The 20,183-nt window shown below is 39.7% G+C and overlaps 1 protein-coding gene across 1 annotated transcript in view; it reads right to left on the minus strand.

The window, feature by feature from the left end:
- Positions 1 to 236: 236 nt before the first annotated feature.
- Positions 237 to 20,183, minus strand: part of nrip2 (nuclear receptor interacting protein 2) — a 39,350-nt gene continuing 19,403 nt past the window's right edge. Inside the window, exons 2-6 of the mRNA XM_017716363.2 lie at positions 15,047 to 15,433; positions 7,981 to 8,063; positions 6,365 to 6,477; positions 4,681 to 4,733; positions 237 to 1,948 (exon numbers count right to left, since the gene is read on the minus strand). Of these exons, the coding sequence (XP_017571852.1) occupies positions 1,829 to 1,948; positions 4,681 to 4,733; positions 6,365 to 6,477; positions 7,981 to 8,063; positions 15,047 to 15,433 (756 nt within the window). The 3' untranslated portion in view covers positions 237 to 1,828. The remainder of the gene's footprint in view (positions 1,949 to 4,680; positions 4,734 to 6,364; positions 6,478 to 7,980; positions 8,064 to 15,046; positions 15,434 to 20,183) is intronic.

Raw genomic sequence — 20,183 nt, forward strand, 5'->3', positions numbered from 1 at the left:
ATGTTCTGTAGGTTTTCTAAGTGATAATACTAAGTTAACACATCCATCACAGAGAAAACTTTTCATGTTGATTTTAGTTCTAAATTTCCTTTTTATAATATGTTAAATTGAGCAAATAAGCATTTATTGGGCAATAAAAAAGTGCATAAGTGTGTGTGTATATATATATATATATATATATATATATATATATACATATATATATATAAGAACAACATTTACAGTCTACAGACACATTCATAGCCAGAATACATATTTTTATTAGGCAGAGAAAATACACTTCAGAGAAAAGAAAAAAAACCACTAAAAATAAACTCTTTCGTACATCAATTTTCCTTCCTCCAAAGCATACAAAGAACCGCAATACGTCAGAGGCGGACACAAAAGCAGAGCGAATCTAAGCGTGAATGACCTCCGATGAGAGATCCAAAGCGGCACTGCAAGTGACAGAGGCCAGATGATTTAGCAGATTGAGCATTGTGTGCTGTCCTCTCGGTTACTCAAACATTCAAAATGGATCAAGGGCAAGTGCTGTGTGGGCAGCACGCGAGAGACGCAGGCGGCCTTTCAGTTTGACATGTTCTCTCCATTGCAGTGGTGTGGAGATGCAAAAAACCAAATCAGCCAATGTGAAATCTTAGTGTTAGTCACAGTAGATCTGAACCACAAGAAGCTGCACCAGGCAGATTTCTGACTGAAACTAAGACAGAGCAGGTGCTCAGGAGTAAATGGAAACCCAGCGAGGCCTTGTTTCAGAGATAAACCTCTGGTGCTATGTTCTCACTTCTAAAGGTGAGGTGAGCAAAGGCAGGAAGGGCTGGAATTTGGTAGCATTGAATAGGAATTTGGCTTGAGAAGTGGTGAACCAGCTTTATTCCTACCTGCATGTGCTGAACACAAACGGTTAGAAAACACATAAACGTCCAGAAGATGCTAGCAACACATTTCAAACATCAAATCAAAATGCCCCTCTTAGATGCACATTAATTCATCAATGATTTAAAAAAACAGGGATATACATCTACAAAATCTGGCATCTGGAATGTTTTGATCCGTCTGATATACATATGGAGTCGGAACAGAAGCCCAGTCTAGCATTAGGTGCCAATGATGGTCTTCTCTGCATTTTCCTGTCGGTAGAAGACTTGAAGACAGAGCTTTACTTTCAGCTTTACTCACAATTTTGTTCAGTGTTTTGACATTTTCCCTCAAATTATGATTAAGCCGTTCACCAAGGGGGGCCAATTAAAGGTTTTTACTTTGGTGGTAGCTTGAAAGCATGAACTCCTTTGCACAAGCTTCATAGGTCAGACATTAAACACATTTCTAATTCTGAGGCTCTTTATAGAGCTATTTAACTATATTGTAATTTAATACACCAAATCACAAAGATTTGTGTGCAATTTTGATTTATTTAAGATTTAAGTACTAATGTACTGTGTTGGCTGTATCATTAGGATTACATTTGGTCTGATTATAAGAAATAAAACAATTTCAAACATATTAGACAGGACAACACATAACCTGTCCCTTATAGCATCACATTTGTTCCACTTCTTCAGTAAAGGAGAAAAGAAAGATTTGCAAAATTATGTAAATGACACAGAAAACAACACAAGAAGATGGGTGGAGGAGAAAAGGGGGAGGAAAAAGAGCGGAGGCTGAGTGGAAAGGACAGAAAGTTGTTCTGGCCAAGTGACAACACTGAGTGATGCTGTAGTCCAAACACACTCAGAGGCAGATTCCCTCCCACAAATACTTCCTTTTTACTTCCACTTACCCCCCAGTTGGCTGGGGGTTTGGTCATGATAAAGAGGAAGGTCAAAGGTCACAGGTTCTTGTTGTCATCATGGTGATGGCACTGGCTGCAGGTAGGTGTCTCCAAGAAGGGAAGCTCCTCCCCGGTGCTGTGGAGGCGGAGCACTCTAGCATTCAGGTCAATGCAACACTGTGGACAACAAAGAGCAGCGTCTTACTTCATATGGTTCTTATTAATGTGTTATTTCCCTTAAAAAAGGTTGGCATTATCCCTATGTATTTTCAGCTTACATTAACAGAGGGTAGAGCAGCCTAAAGCCGTCCTCTGGAGAACATTGTGTTACTTCAGTGAAATAATGATTCAAGTAGGAGAAAAATAGCAAACAAAAACAACCTAGGAATAGGATTGTAAAGTATCAGGTCCAAAAAATGTGAGATCGAGTGGAACTGCAGTTGAAATTTTCAGCCCTTATAGCATCTATGAGCATCTATGAGAAACTGTTGAAATACATTTCCAAGGTGCTTCTCTGACACAGTTTCCCAGCCCTGGTCCAGAGGTGTAGTGTATGTGTTACCGGTTGGCCTAGTGGTAGAAGCAGTGGGCCTGCCTCAAAATGGCTGTGGGTTCAATTCCTGAGACTGAATAATGAAGCAGTTACACCGACGGAAACTCCTGTCCTGCCTGTATTTGTATTTTTGCTGCTCTTGCTAGCTGATTAAACACTACAATGTGTAGGCCAGAAGGGGCTCTAGGACCAAACACTTGTCTAAAATACAGCAATAAGGCCCAGAAGTGATCAAACTGAGCAACAGAAAATCAGTCACTGAGCTAAAATATGTCCTTTTTTTCTGCATAAATCTAAAACTAAAACATAAAACAAAAAATCCAACCATCAATCCATTTTTCTGTGCATGGATTTGACTGAGTGTTATGTAAATTGTAGCCATACTTAATTACAGTATGGTTCCAACAAATTTTGAATGCTGCTGTTGCGTGAGGAAAACTCCGCTCTCCTACTCTTTTACATGCTATAGACATATGCTATAATACTGTAAGTATAAATGTGAGTGACAAAGTGTCAGAAGTGTATATACTTTCTAGCACTCTTCGAGTTTCAGAGCCTCTTCTATGCAAGGAACTGTTTCCTCTGAGACGAGTGACAATTGTAATACTAATGCTTGTTCTCCAATCAGCCCCATCCCCCACTCCCCTTTTTTAAGAACATGTCTATTTTTGGGCTACTTTGAACACTTTGTAACCGTGCTGAAAATAAAAAGAAATTCCCAATTGAATCATTCAGACAGAGGCACATAATGGGACAAAAATTGTAGCTGATGTCCCTCAGGCCCTACTACCATCAGCACTGTCTTGAAAATGAGACAAGAAGTTTCTGCCTTAGTGATTTCAGTGTGGTATGTATGTAATGTAGTACGTAGTAATGATCAAGCTTAAAGCAAAGTAAATGTAATTTACACACATGTGTATATCTCTCTATTAAAAATAAACAAAAATATCAGCAATTCATGCTTCAAGGGGGCTGTTGCTACTGATTTTAGCTACATGGCATACTTTTGTACTTATCTATAGATAACAGTGTTATTCAGTGTCCTGAAGTCTATGAGATCACTTGACATGGTTTGGGGAAAGTTTCTGATGACTTAGTCCATGGTCCTAGCCCCGAAAAAGACGGAATGCCCACTCCAGGTAAGGGGAAAGGACTTGCCCCCGGTGGAGAAGTTTAAGTTACTCAAGGTCTTGCTCACGAGTGATGGGAAGAGGGATGGTGAGATTGGCTGCAGGCTGGGACAGGTGGCAGCAGCAATGCAGTCACTGTACTGGACTGTGGTGGCAACAAGGGAGCTGAGCCATAAGGCTCTGTTTACCAGTCGGTCTACGTCCCGATCCTGTAGCTGTAGGTAATGACTGAAAGAATGAGATCGCGGATACAAGCTGCAGAAATAAGCTTTCTTCGCAGGGTGGCGTGCTACACTCTATTTGATAGGGAGAGGAGCTCGGTCATCTGGGAGGAGCTTGGAGTCGAGCCATTACTCCTCCAAATTGAGAGGAGCCAATTGAGGTGTTTTGGACATCTGATCAGAATGACCCCTGGACATCTCTCAGGGGTTTACCAGGCACAGCCTACTGGGACGAGACCCTGAGGATGCCCTAGGACCCACTGAAGAGACTATATCTCCAAGTTGGCCTGGGAGTGGCTCATGGTCCCCTGGAACGAGCTGGAGGAAGTTGCAGGGGATAGGGTTTTCTGGGATTCTCTGTTCTCCCAACTGCTACCGCGATGTTGATAATGATGATGATGATGACTTAGGTATGACATTTGAACAATAATAGTTGATGGGTCCATCACTTCTTAGCTACATTAGCCCCATAGCAAGAAGCAAACTTTAAACAGCTAACATGTTTTCAGTGGCTACATTGTATGCATATATTGTATAAATTTGTTTTTTGGCCAAAATATTACATTAACATTCCTCCCCAAGCAGTGCTCAGATCTGTGTAAGCGAGAAATGTGCACTGTGCTTACTTATCAGAGGACATAATCAGTCAATCTGTGGGTTTTGCAGAGGAAACATCAGGATTAAAGTTTGCTTCAGTTAAGAACTGAATTACTCTACCTTATCTTAGTTTTTCCATTGGCCAAGACCCCAGACAGGCAAACCAGACTTTAGAGTGGTGCTTTGATGTCTATAATCAAATCACAGTTTGGGTGGATTAAGCCTGATGGGTAACTGAGTGTGGAGGCTAGTTTTCCATTATGCAATTGAAGAGCAATGTAGATACCACAGTGTTTGAAAACCAAAGCCTTCAAAGGCTACCCACTTTTAGCCTGTGGCTCATAATGCTCATGGGAGATGTGGCTACTGAACACCAGAAAAGAGCAGAGAAAACGACAAAAGACTTACTTTGAGTTCCAGCAGGGTGTGTAGGCCCAGGCGTAGCTCAAACGTCTCATCATCTGTGAACGGAGAATGAAAGAGACTGAGAGACAGAGCATATTCAACCCTTACAGGAGTATCCTCAGCCTCTGTCTTATTAGTGGGCTGCACAGCAGTGCTGGATCCTAAATGAGTTCATTAGCTGGGTCTGTATTGCATCTGTATGCAAAGCACATCGCTGTGGCTACACGTGCCCCCATGTTAGGGGCTAATAGCTCCCTCCACAGCCTGATACACTTTGTCTTGGCTGCTTCGTGCCTGGAGGAAAATGTCAGCAGCGGGCTCAGACCACTCACAGCCCTCATGGGCTCTCTGGAGCTTATGTAACAGAAGATTTCATCCAAAGACCATCCATGAAGATATGCAATACATAGACTGAGCAGATACTGCACAGCCTGAGAAGCAGTCATGTAAGACATGATGTAGCACATTTCTTGGGAACCCCTTTCCATTTACTACAGTTCTGCCTGTTCTAGAATAGTGGTCTGCTCAACAGGCCCAACCTTAATCTTGTCCTTGTCTGGTGAGCAAAGAGCTTTTTATGATTAATTGCTTATAATCTATAAGTTTTATTTGGTTCAGAGTTCCACAGATGTTTCTAAATTTCTGCATAAATCAGCCTTTCAGAGTGGGATGATGTAAAATGGATTACTGTAGAGAAACCCACCATCTCAGACTTCTTTACAGTGGTGGTGATAGGAACCAGGGGTCATGGTGTCTATAATGCACATGTAGCCATTTTATTTACTATTCAGAATGATCAGTAAACCTACAAATGTCTTCTTAGTTTTATTGATAATAATAAAATACAGGTTATTCTGAACCAAAAGGTTTCTTTGAGTACTATTTTGCCTTACAAAGCCCTGCATTTACCTCTCTGCCCAAAATCTTACCTCAGAACTATGGTAAACAATGTTCCAGGCTTCAGGCATCGCATTTGTAACAATTGTGTTTAATCGTTTTCTGTAAGGGAGTTTTTAGAGACATTAAATGCTTTAGCTGTCTAGTTCCTATCACCACCACTGTGAGCAACATTCTACAGAACGAGGCATTTCACATCAAACCACTCTGAATGCCTTTGTTTAGATTTTAACCATCTACTTAAACAGAAGTTCTGAACAATTGGTGGAATTCCCCTTCAGTATTTCATGTTTAGTGTTTGTATTGTTCTGACAGTATGTCTTAGATTTTTATTGCCATGCATTTTCAGAGTCATTACCACATTTTTATGAGCTTTTTTTTTTTTTTTACTAATATTTGCAACTAGTAGTTGTCACTATAACTAACTAGGCTAACTTAGCTACTGTTTTCTGGCTAATTCTAAAGATTCAGCCTCAAGAATCTCAAGTACACAAATACTGTTACATCATTATGGCAAATCCAGTTACAGTTTTGGTTCCATACTTAATGCATTAACTGAATGGTTGCTAATTTTATCTAAAAAGGTAACAAAAAATATATAAATTAATTCATCAGATTCTGCAAACATTACGAACACATTACAAGTACTTAAATCTGTATATGTCGTTACTACTGTTCAGGAATGCTATACTGATTTCCCGTTTATCCATTAACCTTTACAGAAGACAGTCAGAAGTACTGGTGCAGATTTTAAAACAGACTCTGTCTTGATGGGGTGCTGAAGTCTTACCTATGACCTGAGCAGAACACTGCATCCTTTCTTTACCAAACTGCAGCGGCAAATATGTCACGGTATTAACCATGGAATCACTGAGAGGCTTAGTCTCTGGACTGGCTTTCAGTCTACAACACAAATACAAACACAAATGCAATTAACAAACAACAGAGATGAAATACTGGTGTATTGCATCAGAGCCTTAAGATCTTAACTTTAACTCTGTGTGTATACTTACAGCCCTACAATTATCCTCATAAGTACCCACAAAAGACTAAAGGCATTTTTTCCACCAGTCTTTGTAGTACGTGACAGTATATGATCCCACATTTTGGAATCATGTCCACTGCCAAGTGACCATACCCTACCATATCACACCTTAGCACCCACACAGAATTTGAAAGGGTAAGCGTTTAGAATTGAGCTAGAAATAGCAGGAATGGACTGGCCATCAGGAGGACTGGAACAAATGTGCGTGGGCCACTGAGAGATTGAGAATCTGACCTACCCACTCCCACAAACTGACATCACACAGGTTGTAGATGTGCCAGAGGTGTCATGTTGCCCTCCTCCACCCAACTTTACTGTTGACACTATGCATTCTTTTAGGTAGTGTTCTCCTGGCATCCACTAAACCCAGATTCATCCACCAGACTGCCAGGTACAGAAGCGTGATATATCACTCCAAAGTGCTCCAAAGTCCGGTGGGGAGCACCATATAAAATTAACGAAGGCTGCTCAGGACAAAAAGCATGAATCAAGAAAATTCTTATCTAGACACGATAGCAGCTCAATGCATTCTTATTGTGTAGCTATGCACCAATTACACAAATGTCGCCACCTCCAGAGCAAAAATGGTAACAACTGGGAAAGTTAAACTGTGAAAAGTAGCTTGAAAAGAACTCCAAGAAGCATAAGGGGAGATGAGGGAACTTGCTTAAAAACAGAAAGCTATCTAAACAAGTGAAAATAAGTGTGTGCAATTAGTTTGGACATCAGAGCGAGGAACCACAGTGTCAAAGTGCAGAAGGGATGAGCTAGTCAGTTTATGCTTGTACACTCAGGCTGCACCAATGTTAATGTACGATCACACACTGGCTTATTAACTAGCTAGTTGACCCAGCAGTGAGTGCAGTTCTCAGCCAAGCTACAGTATTTTTGATATGTCCATGTTTATGTATTTTAAAGAGATAAACTGTGTTTTTTGTTGTTCGAAAAGATGCATCCCCTTACTGCAACTAAGATAGCAAGCTTAGTCTTGACCAAGGGGATGGGAGGGTCAGGTTGAGGAAGAGGTCTCTGTGGTTGTGGTTGTAGTAAACTGGTCCAGGCCAGCCGTGGTGCAGATCACTGATTGATCAAATGCAAACATTATAGTATCATCACACATCGTCTCTTGAGTCAGATAACCACTACTTTAAAAAAAATCACTAGTTAGCCAGACTCACCGTCTGTGACTCTCACATAAATCACTCGCAATCATCTGACCACCACACAACCTCCAGAGAACCCTACATGCTTTCAAATTTACCATTACACAGTGTTACAGTATCGGTTGAGTTAGTGTAAGTTGAGTTAATGTCCTCCCAAGTATTCTAACAAGAGGGTATGTTTGTGTAGTTCTGACTCACCCCAGTCTTCTGCAGCATGTGCTGGAGATGTGGTTGTACTGACAGCCTGTGTTGATGGACACCTTCACCTCAGCATCACCGCACTACAACACAAACTCCCACAGATCACAAACAGCCATCTTGCACTCTCACACAATGCTAATCACACCCATATAAGAAGTGGAGGCTTCACACATAAAACAAGAGTGGCAATTAATAATAGTAATTACGGACTTTGCTGTTGTATAGACCCTGACCTGCTAACTGATTCCTGCACATCTGAAAGTATAATACTTACTGCCCTCTAACACCTACAAGCACAGTAAACAAAATAAACACACTTGGGACTAACAGAACATACCAGAAGGATGCCATTAGGTAATTGCAGATGTTGTTTTAATAAAAGTGGATTCTGGCTGTCTGTATTCATTAACACTTTATTTGAAGACTAGCCACTTCAAGACTAGGACTTCATAACACATGCACAGGCATTGGCTGACTCTTAAAAAACAATACTTGAATATTTAAGAACAGCTAATTACAGTATCCAGAAGATGACATGAGGTCTTTGATGAAGTAAATAACTTAACCTAGTAAATAAATAAATAAACTAAAGGGACTGATGTTTGATCTGTTTATAACACTGTTATGAAGAACGTCTAAGACAGTGGACTAGTTAAGAACACCATATACTATAGCAGTTCTATAATAAGGTAAGAGTATGTTTGGAAATTATCGTGGGCATTTGTGGCCGACTAGAACAGGTGTTCTTAATTAGAGCTTTACATCAAATATTCAAATATCACTGGGTAAAGATGCTTCATAACAGTGTTATAAAAAGCCACTGCATCATGACAAACCATGACATAAAGTTTAGAAATAAGATCAAAGCATGTAGAGGTGAATGAAAGGGTTGTGTTAAATCGCAAATGGTTCAAACTACATTATCTTATCTTCACTGTGACATATGTTTTAATCTGGCACAGTGAGGAGCAGAAACCACCACCCTGGTCCTTTATAATATATTGATTCAGCCAGTACCTGATACAGTGTGTAGGTCATTATTTGACAACCCCTAACTAATGGTGCACAGTTATAATGGGCTGTACAGGAAGACCCCTGGCTACAGAAGGCACTCTCAATGACCATTACATTGCTGAGACTTTATTTTTAGTCTCACCCTTTGGCCTCATGTTCCAGCAGGCCCAATAGGATTTAACTGACCATGTTTCCTATATGATGATTCAACGGTTTTTAGCTTTGTTTGTTGTGAATATGTGACAGAATGGTTAGACATTGGTAGAATCTGCAAGATTGCCATCTTTTAACTGAATCTTAACTAAACAGTTAAGATTCAGAGGCATTCAGACAGTACTGCTGACCGGACGCAAGTGTGTCCAGTCAGCAGTACTGTCTGAAATCCTCTAGAGAACTTCAGGAGAACTATGGGAGAATTATTTATTGCTTCTTGTGGTAAGAGTAAACAACAGTTGTGTGAGAGGATTTGAGATAAGGCCACCTTGCTTGAGCTCTACCGCACAATGTGGCAGCAAAGCTCTACTAGTTTAGACACACTGTCTGTCCATGCTATTTCTGGGCAGTGTCTTTGACACTAACAGACTATATGTTAACCCCTTAGATGGCCAGGGCCCACCGGCAGGCCCAAAGTTTTATTACTCCCTTCTGTAACCTAAAAACAGCTTAGCCAGTTTCCACTGAAGTCCCTGTAGTTACTGACTAATAAGCCTTGTATATAATAATCCTGGGATTTTAAAGGTTTAAATGCCCATAACATGTAACATCACAGAAATATGGAAACGTAACAATTCAGATCTTTATTGCTGGCATGCTTGAATGCCTGTGTGCTGATTTTTGTTGATTTGTGAAGAGAAATCTGAACCTGTGTGAGAAACACTTTAGTCAGAGAATTCCATTATAGCCTACACAAAGCATTTACGTGAATACTGCCATTTCAGCTAAAATCGCAAAGTGTACGGCATTATATAGCAATGTTTAGATGTAGAAATGTATTAACTAGCTTAAGTTCAATGATTAGGTTTAACCTATAAATTTCCGCAAAATAAAAAACACGGCTGTAATTTTGAGTTCATTTCTATTTAATATAGGCATCATGCATGCAAGTATTGGTTGGAAATGTGTTTCTTTTTCTGTGGTATTAATGTTGATGAATCCAAGCTAGCTCTCAAACCTTTTACAACTTCATGAGCTGGACTCAAGGCCTATCGTCAGATTAACCAGTAATGTAATTAGGAATTGACAGTGAAATCAACCAGTCACATTTTGTGGGACCAATTTCCTCAGGACCAATTTCTTCATGTCACTCTATACCTACATACATCACTGATTGTGAGTTTTAGGTGTAGCTAGGTGTAGTCCAAGTCCATTTCAGCCAAAAATATTTCATATGAATTGGCTAAACACTAACACACTAGTAGAATCCTATAGGAGTGCTAGCAGAAATTGGCATCATCTTAGAGATGTTTTTGCTCATTTTTTATATTTATGGTCCAAACAGCAACAATCAGGCTTTGGGTCATTATAAACATTGTCTTCTGAACAGTTTGCTATCTTGAGTGGTTTTTCTTTTGTAAGATTCCTGCCATGCTTTTGCATGGTGTAGTTTTACACTTGGCTATAGTGGCAACTACCACCTGCAAAATGTCCCAAAATGTCTCAGAGACATTTCAATTTGACATAAAATGATAAACAGATAAGATAAAAAGTCAGCACATTTTCCTTGACTTTGCTTAAAAACAGAAACAAAAAATCATTTCACCTCCCAATCAGATATTTTGGTCATAATTTCGAGCCACTGTGGCCATGTGAAAAATGTGGATATGTCTAGTGTGTAAATAAAGGATTTCTGTGCTGTAAAGAAAACTCTGTAACACAGAGTCCTGGGACACACACTATGCACATGTTTGTACTTTCCCTGATCTAACACACCTGATTCAGTACTAACTGTTTAGAAAGTTCTTCTTGTGCTGGTTCAGATGGGTCAGAGTAGGGACGACAGAAAAACATGAATTCAGAATATGGAGGCCCCAGGACTGACTTTGGGAACCAAAGTCTATGGCAAATAGGCATCTAAAAATCTTCACAAATGGCACCCAACATTTTCCTCAGTTCAATTTCTGGAACACAGCACTCTAACTGTAAACGTCATGTGTGCATATTGTAAAAACTTAGAATTTGCTCAAATGCTGCCCCTAATCACTTTTAGTTGCATAACTTGTACTAGGCTAATAAATGCAATCTATTCAAACAAATGGAATTAGGGCAGCTCAAATGATGGAAAGCTATCATTTTCCAGAAACCATTTGAGTTAACTGAATTACTGTGTTTTTCCATGTGGCTGAGTGGTCTCCACTTCTGCCGTGGCCAGAAAGTAGAGTTAAGTATCTTCACTATGTGAGCCCACGGTTTCTATAAAGGGTGATAAGTGTCTAAAAGCAATGTCGCACCCCCACCATAAGCTTCCTGCAGCTCAAAGCAAGCAGGCGTCCCCTCTACAGACGTTACAGTCACTGAGTTTCCTACCACTTTAAAAGCAGTTTCCGCTGCTTGTTATAACGTTGTTCCAAATATATGCTTGAGTGCTGTGACGTCTGCCCCCAGTTATTCTTCCAGCTTCATTGGTTGGGTCTTTTGTCTTGCAGCCCCCCTGAAGAAGTTTCCAATTCGTTCACCGTTTGTTTCTCTGTTTCTTTAGTTTTATCTGGCTTCTTTGGTCAATGTAGTGCTAGTCTAGAGTGTAGGCTTCTTTCTTTTTTGGGTCAGACATCACATCCTCACCCAAGAGCATAAGCCTTTCAATTTGAGCCATAAACGTCAGAACTCTGTCAAAACCGAGATAGAAGGCAAAACACATTTCCATGATGATGTTAATTTCTGCCAGCATCCCTTTGTGGTCCTAGTAGCTTGTTAGCGCTAAGCTAACAGCAATTCGCAGCAATATTTGTTGGCCGTTCTAGATTAAACACAGACTTTTAAAGCTTCTTAAAAACATATTATGTTTCCACTTGAAGCTTGTGACAGACGAAGATTAGCAATTTCAGAGTGACTCTGAAGAGTGAGGCTGCTTTTCCATTTCTAACAACATATTAATAAGGCTGTCTCTCATATTCACGACTAGCGACGTGTCTAAGACTTCCGGAAGGCCTAGGGTGGCCTTTTTTCTCACCTTATTCATCCTGTCTATTGGAAATCAAAACATGATTTTTCTTTTGATTGATTACTTTGTAATTATGCTGATGGTTAATCTAACATTTTACGACTTATTTTCAGTTGTTGATGTCCTGAACAGTAGGAGAACTCGCTTAGCTATAATCTACCCAGATACCACAAAGAAAAAAAATTCAAGATTGGCCAATTTTCCACTCAGTGTTTGAAGAATTTAACTCTTTTGTTTTCATCCATAACAAACAAGAGTAGTGCTGTAATATTAATACAAGCATGATTCTATTGGACAAAAACCAACAGACATGCATGCATGAGTTCCCAGAATTCATTAGACCTCCTCTGAAAGCCTAGATGGCCGTGAAGTTGCCCTCTAATATTTTAGGAGTTTAGAATCTGGAACTGAGCTCTCATAATGGCAGCTTTGCATAAAGTACCCTTATGCATGATTACACTGCCCTGAACAGAGTAGACAATCTTTCCAGAAGAAGAAACATTAATGTGTTGCTGTGAATCGCTTTGGTAAAAGCTGTCCCACATAGTCATCACCTCATCACTGCTCCATTTAAATGCAAATGAATGTTTCCCCTCTCTCAGTGCGCCTACTGTGAGGAGAATCCTCAACATATAAGAGATCTAGAACGTTCAGCCAACCAAATGTATGTAGTGATGTACCAGGCAAAGAATCCCACCGCATCACACCTTGTAATTTCATTAGCTTGGACACTGATCGTGGCTCTGAATGCTCCTAAACTGGAGTTGAACTCTCAGCTGACTTGAGGAGGCTATGAGGAAATGAGCAGCTCTGTGCTCACTCCCACCCCTTGGGCTTAATCGGCTTTAATTGAAGCTCTATTTTTACTCCGCTCAATCACAGCATCAATACTGAGCCACTGAGTCGAGGGGCATGAGGCTGAAAGACAGGCTTTTTGAATAGAACTCATTCACACTAACGTGCACATCGGTGATGGATGTTTTGCCGCTTAAACCCACCATGTATGGATAATGATATACTGCGCATCAAAAGTTTGGGGACAGCTTATTTTCTCTCATTTAAGTAAAACAAAATATCTGCAAAGGTATTGCTACCGTACACAGCTATTTCATCCTTTGGATGTATTCTGCAACACTCAGCTTCATGTTTATCAAATTACCTTCTGTATCATTAGTGGAATTTGCCCCAAATAATGACTATGGTTTTCTTTTCTAAACTGTTGTTAAAAGAAAACATTGAACGTGGCACAGTGTTGGTTCAAACAGCTAAAAGCTAAGCTGGACATTGAAGGTCGTCACATCATTTTCAAAACTTAAAATCTCCTATCTTCAAGTGTTCTAATATCCTGTCTTATTTATTAGGCTCAAATGGTACCTGATTTGATAATTCCTTTGTACCATAATGAGGTTTGCTGCATCAAACCACTCTGAATGACTTTGTTTACGTCTTAGTGATTGAATTATGATTACATTTTTGGGAAAAAAAAGTAGAATTCCTCTTTTTACCTTCCAACACTAATCTACCGTGGGAAGATCCAGGCTTCATTTCCTCAATTTCTCATAAGTTGTGTATTAGTTTCACAGCAGCTATTAAATCATTTACAGTAGTTACTGAGTAATGAGCATTAGGATTACTAAGTGAATAAAAACCTGCTGAAGAAAATCCCAGAAACCAGTAAAAATGTCACTTGGTTCCTGGAGGTGTCCAGTAGCCATTAATGATATTGTAGCATTCACCACTATTGGAAGAAACACAGTTTTCAGACCGGTCATGGTGCTTCATCATCCAGCTGTCTTTGGCCACACCTACACATTTCATAGGCTCAGCTTTTCTCTAATATTGCACTCGCTATGCCTCAGCTCACACATACTTGTCTCTCTCACTCTCAACTCGTACACATTCATAAACACACAGACCCTGGCTGGTACTTAGCCCTGCCCTCCACAGCAAAAAAAACAGCACAATAAAGGCTAGAGAACACATAACTATCATGCAAAAGCATTTCATGAACACACAGCTGTATTCTGTGCTTTCATGATGGGTTGATATCGTGGTGTAAAGGGTTCTGATGATTCAAAGGGTGTTTGAAACTGATTACAGATCCATCTGATTGTTTCCTAATGATATCTGAAGGTGTTCTGTAGGAAACTACTGGTCTCTAATTGTAACCATTGAGCCAGTTCTCATTAGAAAGCAAAACCTCAAGTTTGCATCCTAATGGTTCTAATGATATGTTTTCAGCAGGGAGGCATGGATTGTAAGAGGTTAATTTTTGCCATTATAATGAACTGACAAAGAGATCACACCAATATCTTTTAGAAACGTTTTTTGAAAGGCTAGGTGTCCCCAAACTTTTGACAGGCAGTGCATAAAGGAGCTTATGATTATCATACAATTGGGACAGCCCTGCTTGGTTTCCAGTTGTCTGGCATGGGAAGAGACTCTTGGATGTCAGCTTGTACTGTCCAAATGGATTTGTCATTAGGACCCTGTTACTTGATAATGAACTACTCAGTGAGTGTAGGTGCAGGTCAATCATTCTGCAAATTAAAGTCCACCAGTTTTGTTGTTCACTTGCGAAAGACTCTCTCAGTACAGCCTTTGTGGGCGTCAGCAGATTTGGCCATCTTAGGGATACAGACCTTTAAAACCCCATATGAAAAGACTGCATATCTCCAAGACGGTGAATGGAGACGCATGAGTCATAGGGAAATATCATAGGGCCTTGAATGTGATTGTGTCATCACATCATCTTATTATCAGCTCCATTATGAGCGTGTTTTATGTCTGAAAAGAGCGGAGAAAGCAGAGAGTGGGCTGAAATGAGTTTGCAAAGGAGAAATGAGTTTTGCAGCACTGGTGTGACTGAAAGGGTCATCATGCATTTCATACCTTACACTGCACCAGCAGGGCTGACAGGGTGGGTGCTCTCTCTCGCTCCTCTGTTCTAGCCTGCCCTCTTGCCTTCACTGTTTCCGTTTCTCCTTGTTTCTGCTTGAGCTCTGCCTTTCCACCAGCATCACTACTGTCTCCATCCTCCTCCTCCTCCTCCTCCTCCTCTTCCTCTTCCTCAGACCTCAGGCTCCTCTCACTCTCCTCTGGTGATTCCCTCTCCTCAGTGGAGTCATCCACTGTGCTCTCGCTCCTCTCCTCAGTCTCGCCTCCCTCTTTGCTGTCGGCAAGGGGCGAGCGGACGCGGGCCATGACATCTCGGGATTCCCCACGCAGCCGTGGGATGTTGCCCTCCAGGAGGCGCCGCTGCACAATGCTGTGTGGTTGCTAAAAAAGGGAGAAAAGACAGAAAGATGATGTGATGCTGTATTGGTATTACTAGAAGCACTGGTCACTTGTATGCAAAAGTTTGAAAATCCCTCAAATTACACAAAGTAAGAATAAGTTAAACTCTTACTTTGGCCAGAGTTTTATTACACACTTCTATAAACTAAGAACAGCTGAACTAGTTTGAAGTCCCTGTAGTTGCTGAATAATACGCCTTAGTGTGTAATAAGCCTTTGATATTAAGGGGTTAACATATCCTCTACAGAGAATACACTTAATATTAAATTAAAATTAAATAGTAAATGTGCCATAACCTTTACACAGGCCACATTTTCTGTATTTTTTTTTTGCAATATATTAAATTCAGTAAATAAACAGTATTTGAGGCAAAGCCTAGTGTTTCTAAAATGGTAAATTTACAGCAGATGGACAAAAAAATACATTAATTTTGAGTGGGTGTTAATGACACAGTACTTTTTGGACCCGTTCTGTTGGTCCATTCATCATTAAATAGTAACACAATGTATAGAGCAGCTGTTATTTTCAAATTATATCAAAAATGGAGATGCACGTTTTTGTCCCAGCAGCGATGATGTCCACAACTGTGATCTCTGTGGAGGATGTGTTAACATGTTTTAACAAATCAATACAACATAACTTGACTGGGGTGCCCAAACCTTTGCACACAATTGTAGAGGACAAATCTGAAAAGCCCTAATAGTTGAATGAAACCTCCTTTCCTGTTTCCTCATTTTGCCTGATTTGTGTCCAAGGATTGACCCAGTGATGTAAACTGTGGGATGGGCTACTCGCACTGGGGTCCGTAGTACGGGTGGGAGGGTTGGGAGTGGTTAGTGGTCGGTGTCAACTCTCTAAAATCTTTATTAGGACCTTTATAGAGATAATGGCACAATTGTACATCCATGACTCACAGAAAGATCCAATTTCTTAACGATACATATTACCAGTTAGCTTCCATCAACACTACACAGAGAGAACTGACGTCTATTTATCGCTCTCTCATTCATAGCATAACTTATCCATGATAATTGTTTTCACATGGATCCTTTACAACTTGTGTCATGATATATTCATTATTTTTCATTTTAAAACTTTATAAGGTCAAAATGATTCTATTCAAATAAAATACCGCCATATGTTTTTTATCAATATGTGTATGGAAAAAGGTTAACAGACTATCATCCTTGTAAAAAAGGACTTATAAAGTTCCAGATCCAAAAAACAGGGTTAAACAATAGAAAGATTTCAGATGGCACGAGAAACACAGGTTAGGCACAGGCAAATTGGGGCACACAGCCTTCTTTAGCGTGTTCATAGCATTCTAGCCATCAACCCGTTAAATAGTGCTACTGATTACAAAAGCATTTGCTGTCATTGAGATGAACCACAAGTACCTATAAGACCCATCATCAACCGTCTCCAATATAAGCCCAAGCAAACCAAACAACCAAAACAAACAAATAGATAAACAAACAAACAAACAAATAAATAAATCAACAGAAACATAACATGTATGTTCCAACAGCAGTGGTATATTACTGACTCATGTACAACACTGTTCATGCATTTTACAATGCAAAATTAGCTCCAGACCAATTTTTCTTCCTGTTTTTTTTTTTCAGTATGTGAACCCTTTAAAATCTAAGGGCCCATACATGGCTAACTACATAACTTTCACATTATTATATTAGTACTTCCTGAATATTTCTTCATGCAATTCAAGTTAAATAGACACATTAATAAGTCAACATGAAGCAAAAGGTTCAATGAGTCAATGAGAAACTATATCTGAACCTTTTAAGGCTTCCATTTCTTGAAGCTATGTTTGTCTCTTTAATGGTGGGTAAAAGCTATAGTATGGAAAGTTTATAAGAGAAAGAATTACAGAAGCTTGATGTCTATCATAAGTTGTAGAGGGTAAACTTTGTTCGTATTACGTCAGTCGGTGTGGTCCGGCTTTTAGGACGCAGATAGATTACTCCTGCGCATACTCAATCATTCTCTGATCTTTTAGATATAGCCTGCATCTCTTGCTACTGGAGAGCTACAGGAGGCGCCTTATCTCTCCAGCAGAGTGGTGTTGCAGGCAATTATCCTCTACCTAAATCTCCTGCTCTCCTCCTCTAGCTTCGTCAGCATTACAGGCCCCTTCAGCCTCTAAAAATCACAAGAAATACTGCTGCTTTGCTGCTGTTTCTATCTTACATCTGTTCATAGTAACATTACAATAATATATATATATATATATATATATATATATATATACATATATATATATATATATATATATATATATATATATATATGTATATATGTATACCGTATCTGCCTCTCTATATATACATATACATAAAAGAAATGTTGTCCTACGTTTCCATGTCACTACTGAAAAGCAAAGGCTGTGCTCGAAATAGCCTAATACATGCTGCTGGTGTACTGCTGTGTCCAAAAGTAGTACATAGAATGTGAACAACATAAATTTCTCCAATACTCCAAAGATACCCAGATGGCGGATGGCTGGAATATTCCAGTATGTGGCTCAAAATGCAATGTGCCCGTTCCATGAGAACATAAGTACTGACATAACCACCTGAATATTTTTAATAGCTCTGGATTCAGCCTTTGTCCAAATGCTGCTGCACTCACAGCCACACTGAAGCCCTTTTGTCTATTTAATTAAGTTAACTAACTTACTATGAAATGTGTAACTCCAATTCCAAAAAAGTTGGGACACTGTGTAAAATGTAAATAAATGTAAATAAAAACAAAATGCAATCATTTCCAAACCTCATACTCCCATATTTTATTCACAGTAGAACATAGAACACATATCAGAAAGTGAGACATTTTACCATTTCAGGAAAAATATTAAACTCATTAAAACTTGATCGCAACAACACATCTCAAAAACGTTGGGACGGGGCAACAAAAGGCTGGAAAAGTAAGTGATGCTAATAAAAAACAACTGGAGGAGCAATTTGCAACTGACTCCCATGACTGAGTCTAAAAAGAACATTTTAGAGAGGCAGAGTCTCTCAGAAGCAAAGAGGGCAGAGGTTCACCAATCAATGAAAAACTGCATCTAAATATTGTTGAACAATTTCAGAAGAATATTTCTAAATATAAAATTGCAAAGACTTTGGATATTCCACCATCCACAGTATATAATATCAATAAATGATTCAGAGAATCTGGAGAAAATCCTGTACACAAGGGACAAAGCCAACGATCAATATTGGATGCTTCTGATCTTCAGGCCCTTCAGGCACTGAAAACAGGCATGATTCTGTACTGGAAATGACTGCGTGGGCTCACGAACACTTCCAGAAATCACCATCTATGAACACACTTCTCCGTGCAATCCACAAATGCAAGTTAAAGCTGTATCATGCAAAGACGAAACCATATGTCAACAGGATCCAGAAATGTCACCAACTTCTCTGGGCCAAATCACATTTAAGATATGGAGAATTGCATCCTCCAGACTAAAGACCTCCCAGCTTGTAACTAGCACACAGTTCAAATGCCAGCATTCATGATGGTATGGGGGAGAATTGGTGCACATGGCACAGGTTTCTTGCACATCTGTGAAAAGCTGCACATACAGCTTTTGGCAACATATGCTCCCATCCACACAGTGTATCTTTCAGGGAAGGCCTTGAATATTTCAGCAAGACAATGATAAACCACATACTGCATCCCTCACAACAGCTTGGCTTTGCAGAAGAAGAGTCCGGGCGCTAAACTGACCTCCCTGCAGTCCAGACCTTTCACCAACAGTAAACGATTGGCGCATCATGAAACTTAAACTCCAGTAAAGAATATGTTGACTGTTCAGCAACTAGAATTCTACATCAGACAAGAATGGGACAACATTCCTCTCCCAAAACTCCAGCAATTGTTCTCTTTAATTCCCAGATATTTACAGATTGTTGTTACAAGAAGAGGCGATGCTACACAATGTTAAACATGGCCCTGTCCCAACTTTTTTGAAATGCGTTGCTGCCATCAAGTTCTAAATGAGTTAATATTTTTCCTGAAATGGTACAATGCCTCACTTTCAACGTCTGATATGTGTTTTATGTTCTACTGTGAATAAAATGTGGGTCTATTAGATTTGCAAATCATTGCATCTGCTTTTATTTACATTTATTTACATTTTACAGAGCATCCCAACTTTTTTGGGACTTTGGGGTTGTACATAATGTAGTTAAAACATAACTCTGTTGGTCTCAATCAAAAGATCCGCTCAGTATCAGCTTTTCACATTGTTTATTATTCAGTCAGACTAGCTGATTTTACCAACTACTAATGTAATGTAAATGAAATGACCTGTGAACAGATTAAAAAAGGGGTGTTAGGAAACCACACAGGTCTGACATTTTTACAGTTTATTCCTGGCTTTGGAAATGGGTAAAATCAACTTCCTGTTCTCTGTCATGGTATGGGGTGTATTTTAAAAGTCATACAGGCCCACAGGCCCTGAAAAGTGGCTAGCAACAGTTGCTAAGCGGTCATTGGAGGGCAGAGGGCAGGTCTTGAGATGTCCTGACTGGCTCAGTGCCGGATGTTTACATTTACACTTACAGCATTTAGCAGATGCTCTTATCCAGAGCGACTTACAAGAAGTGCTTTGTCTGTCTAGAGAAAGTATCTTTACTAGTTACCAATAGGTTAGAGAGAAAGACAGTCCTGAGCTCAGATATGGCTAGAAACAAATGTCAATGTA

Source organism: Pygocentrus nattereri, chromosome 11, assembly GCF_015220715.1.
Source record: "Pygocentrus nattereri isolate fPygNat1 chromosome 11, fPygNat1.pri, whole genome shotgun sequence".
NCBI lineage: Eukaryota > Metazoa > Chordata > Actinopteri > Characiformes > Serrasalmidae > Pygocentrus > Pygocentrus nattereri.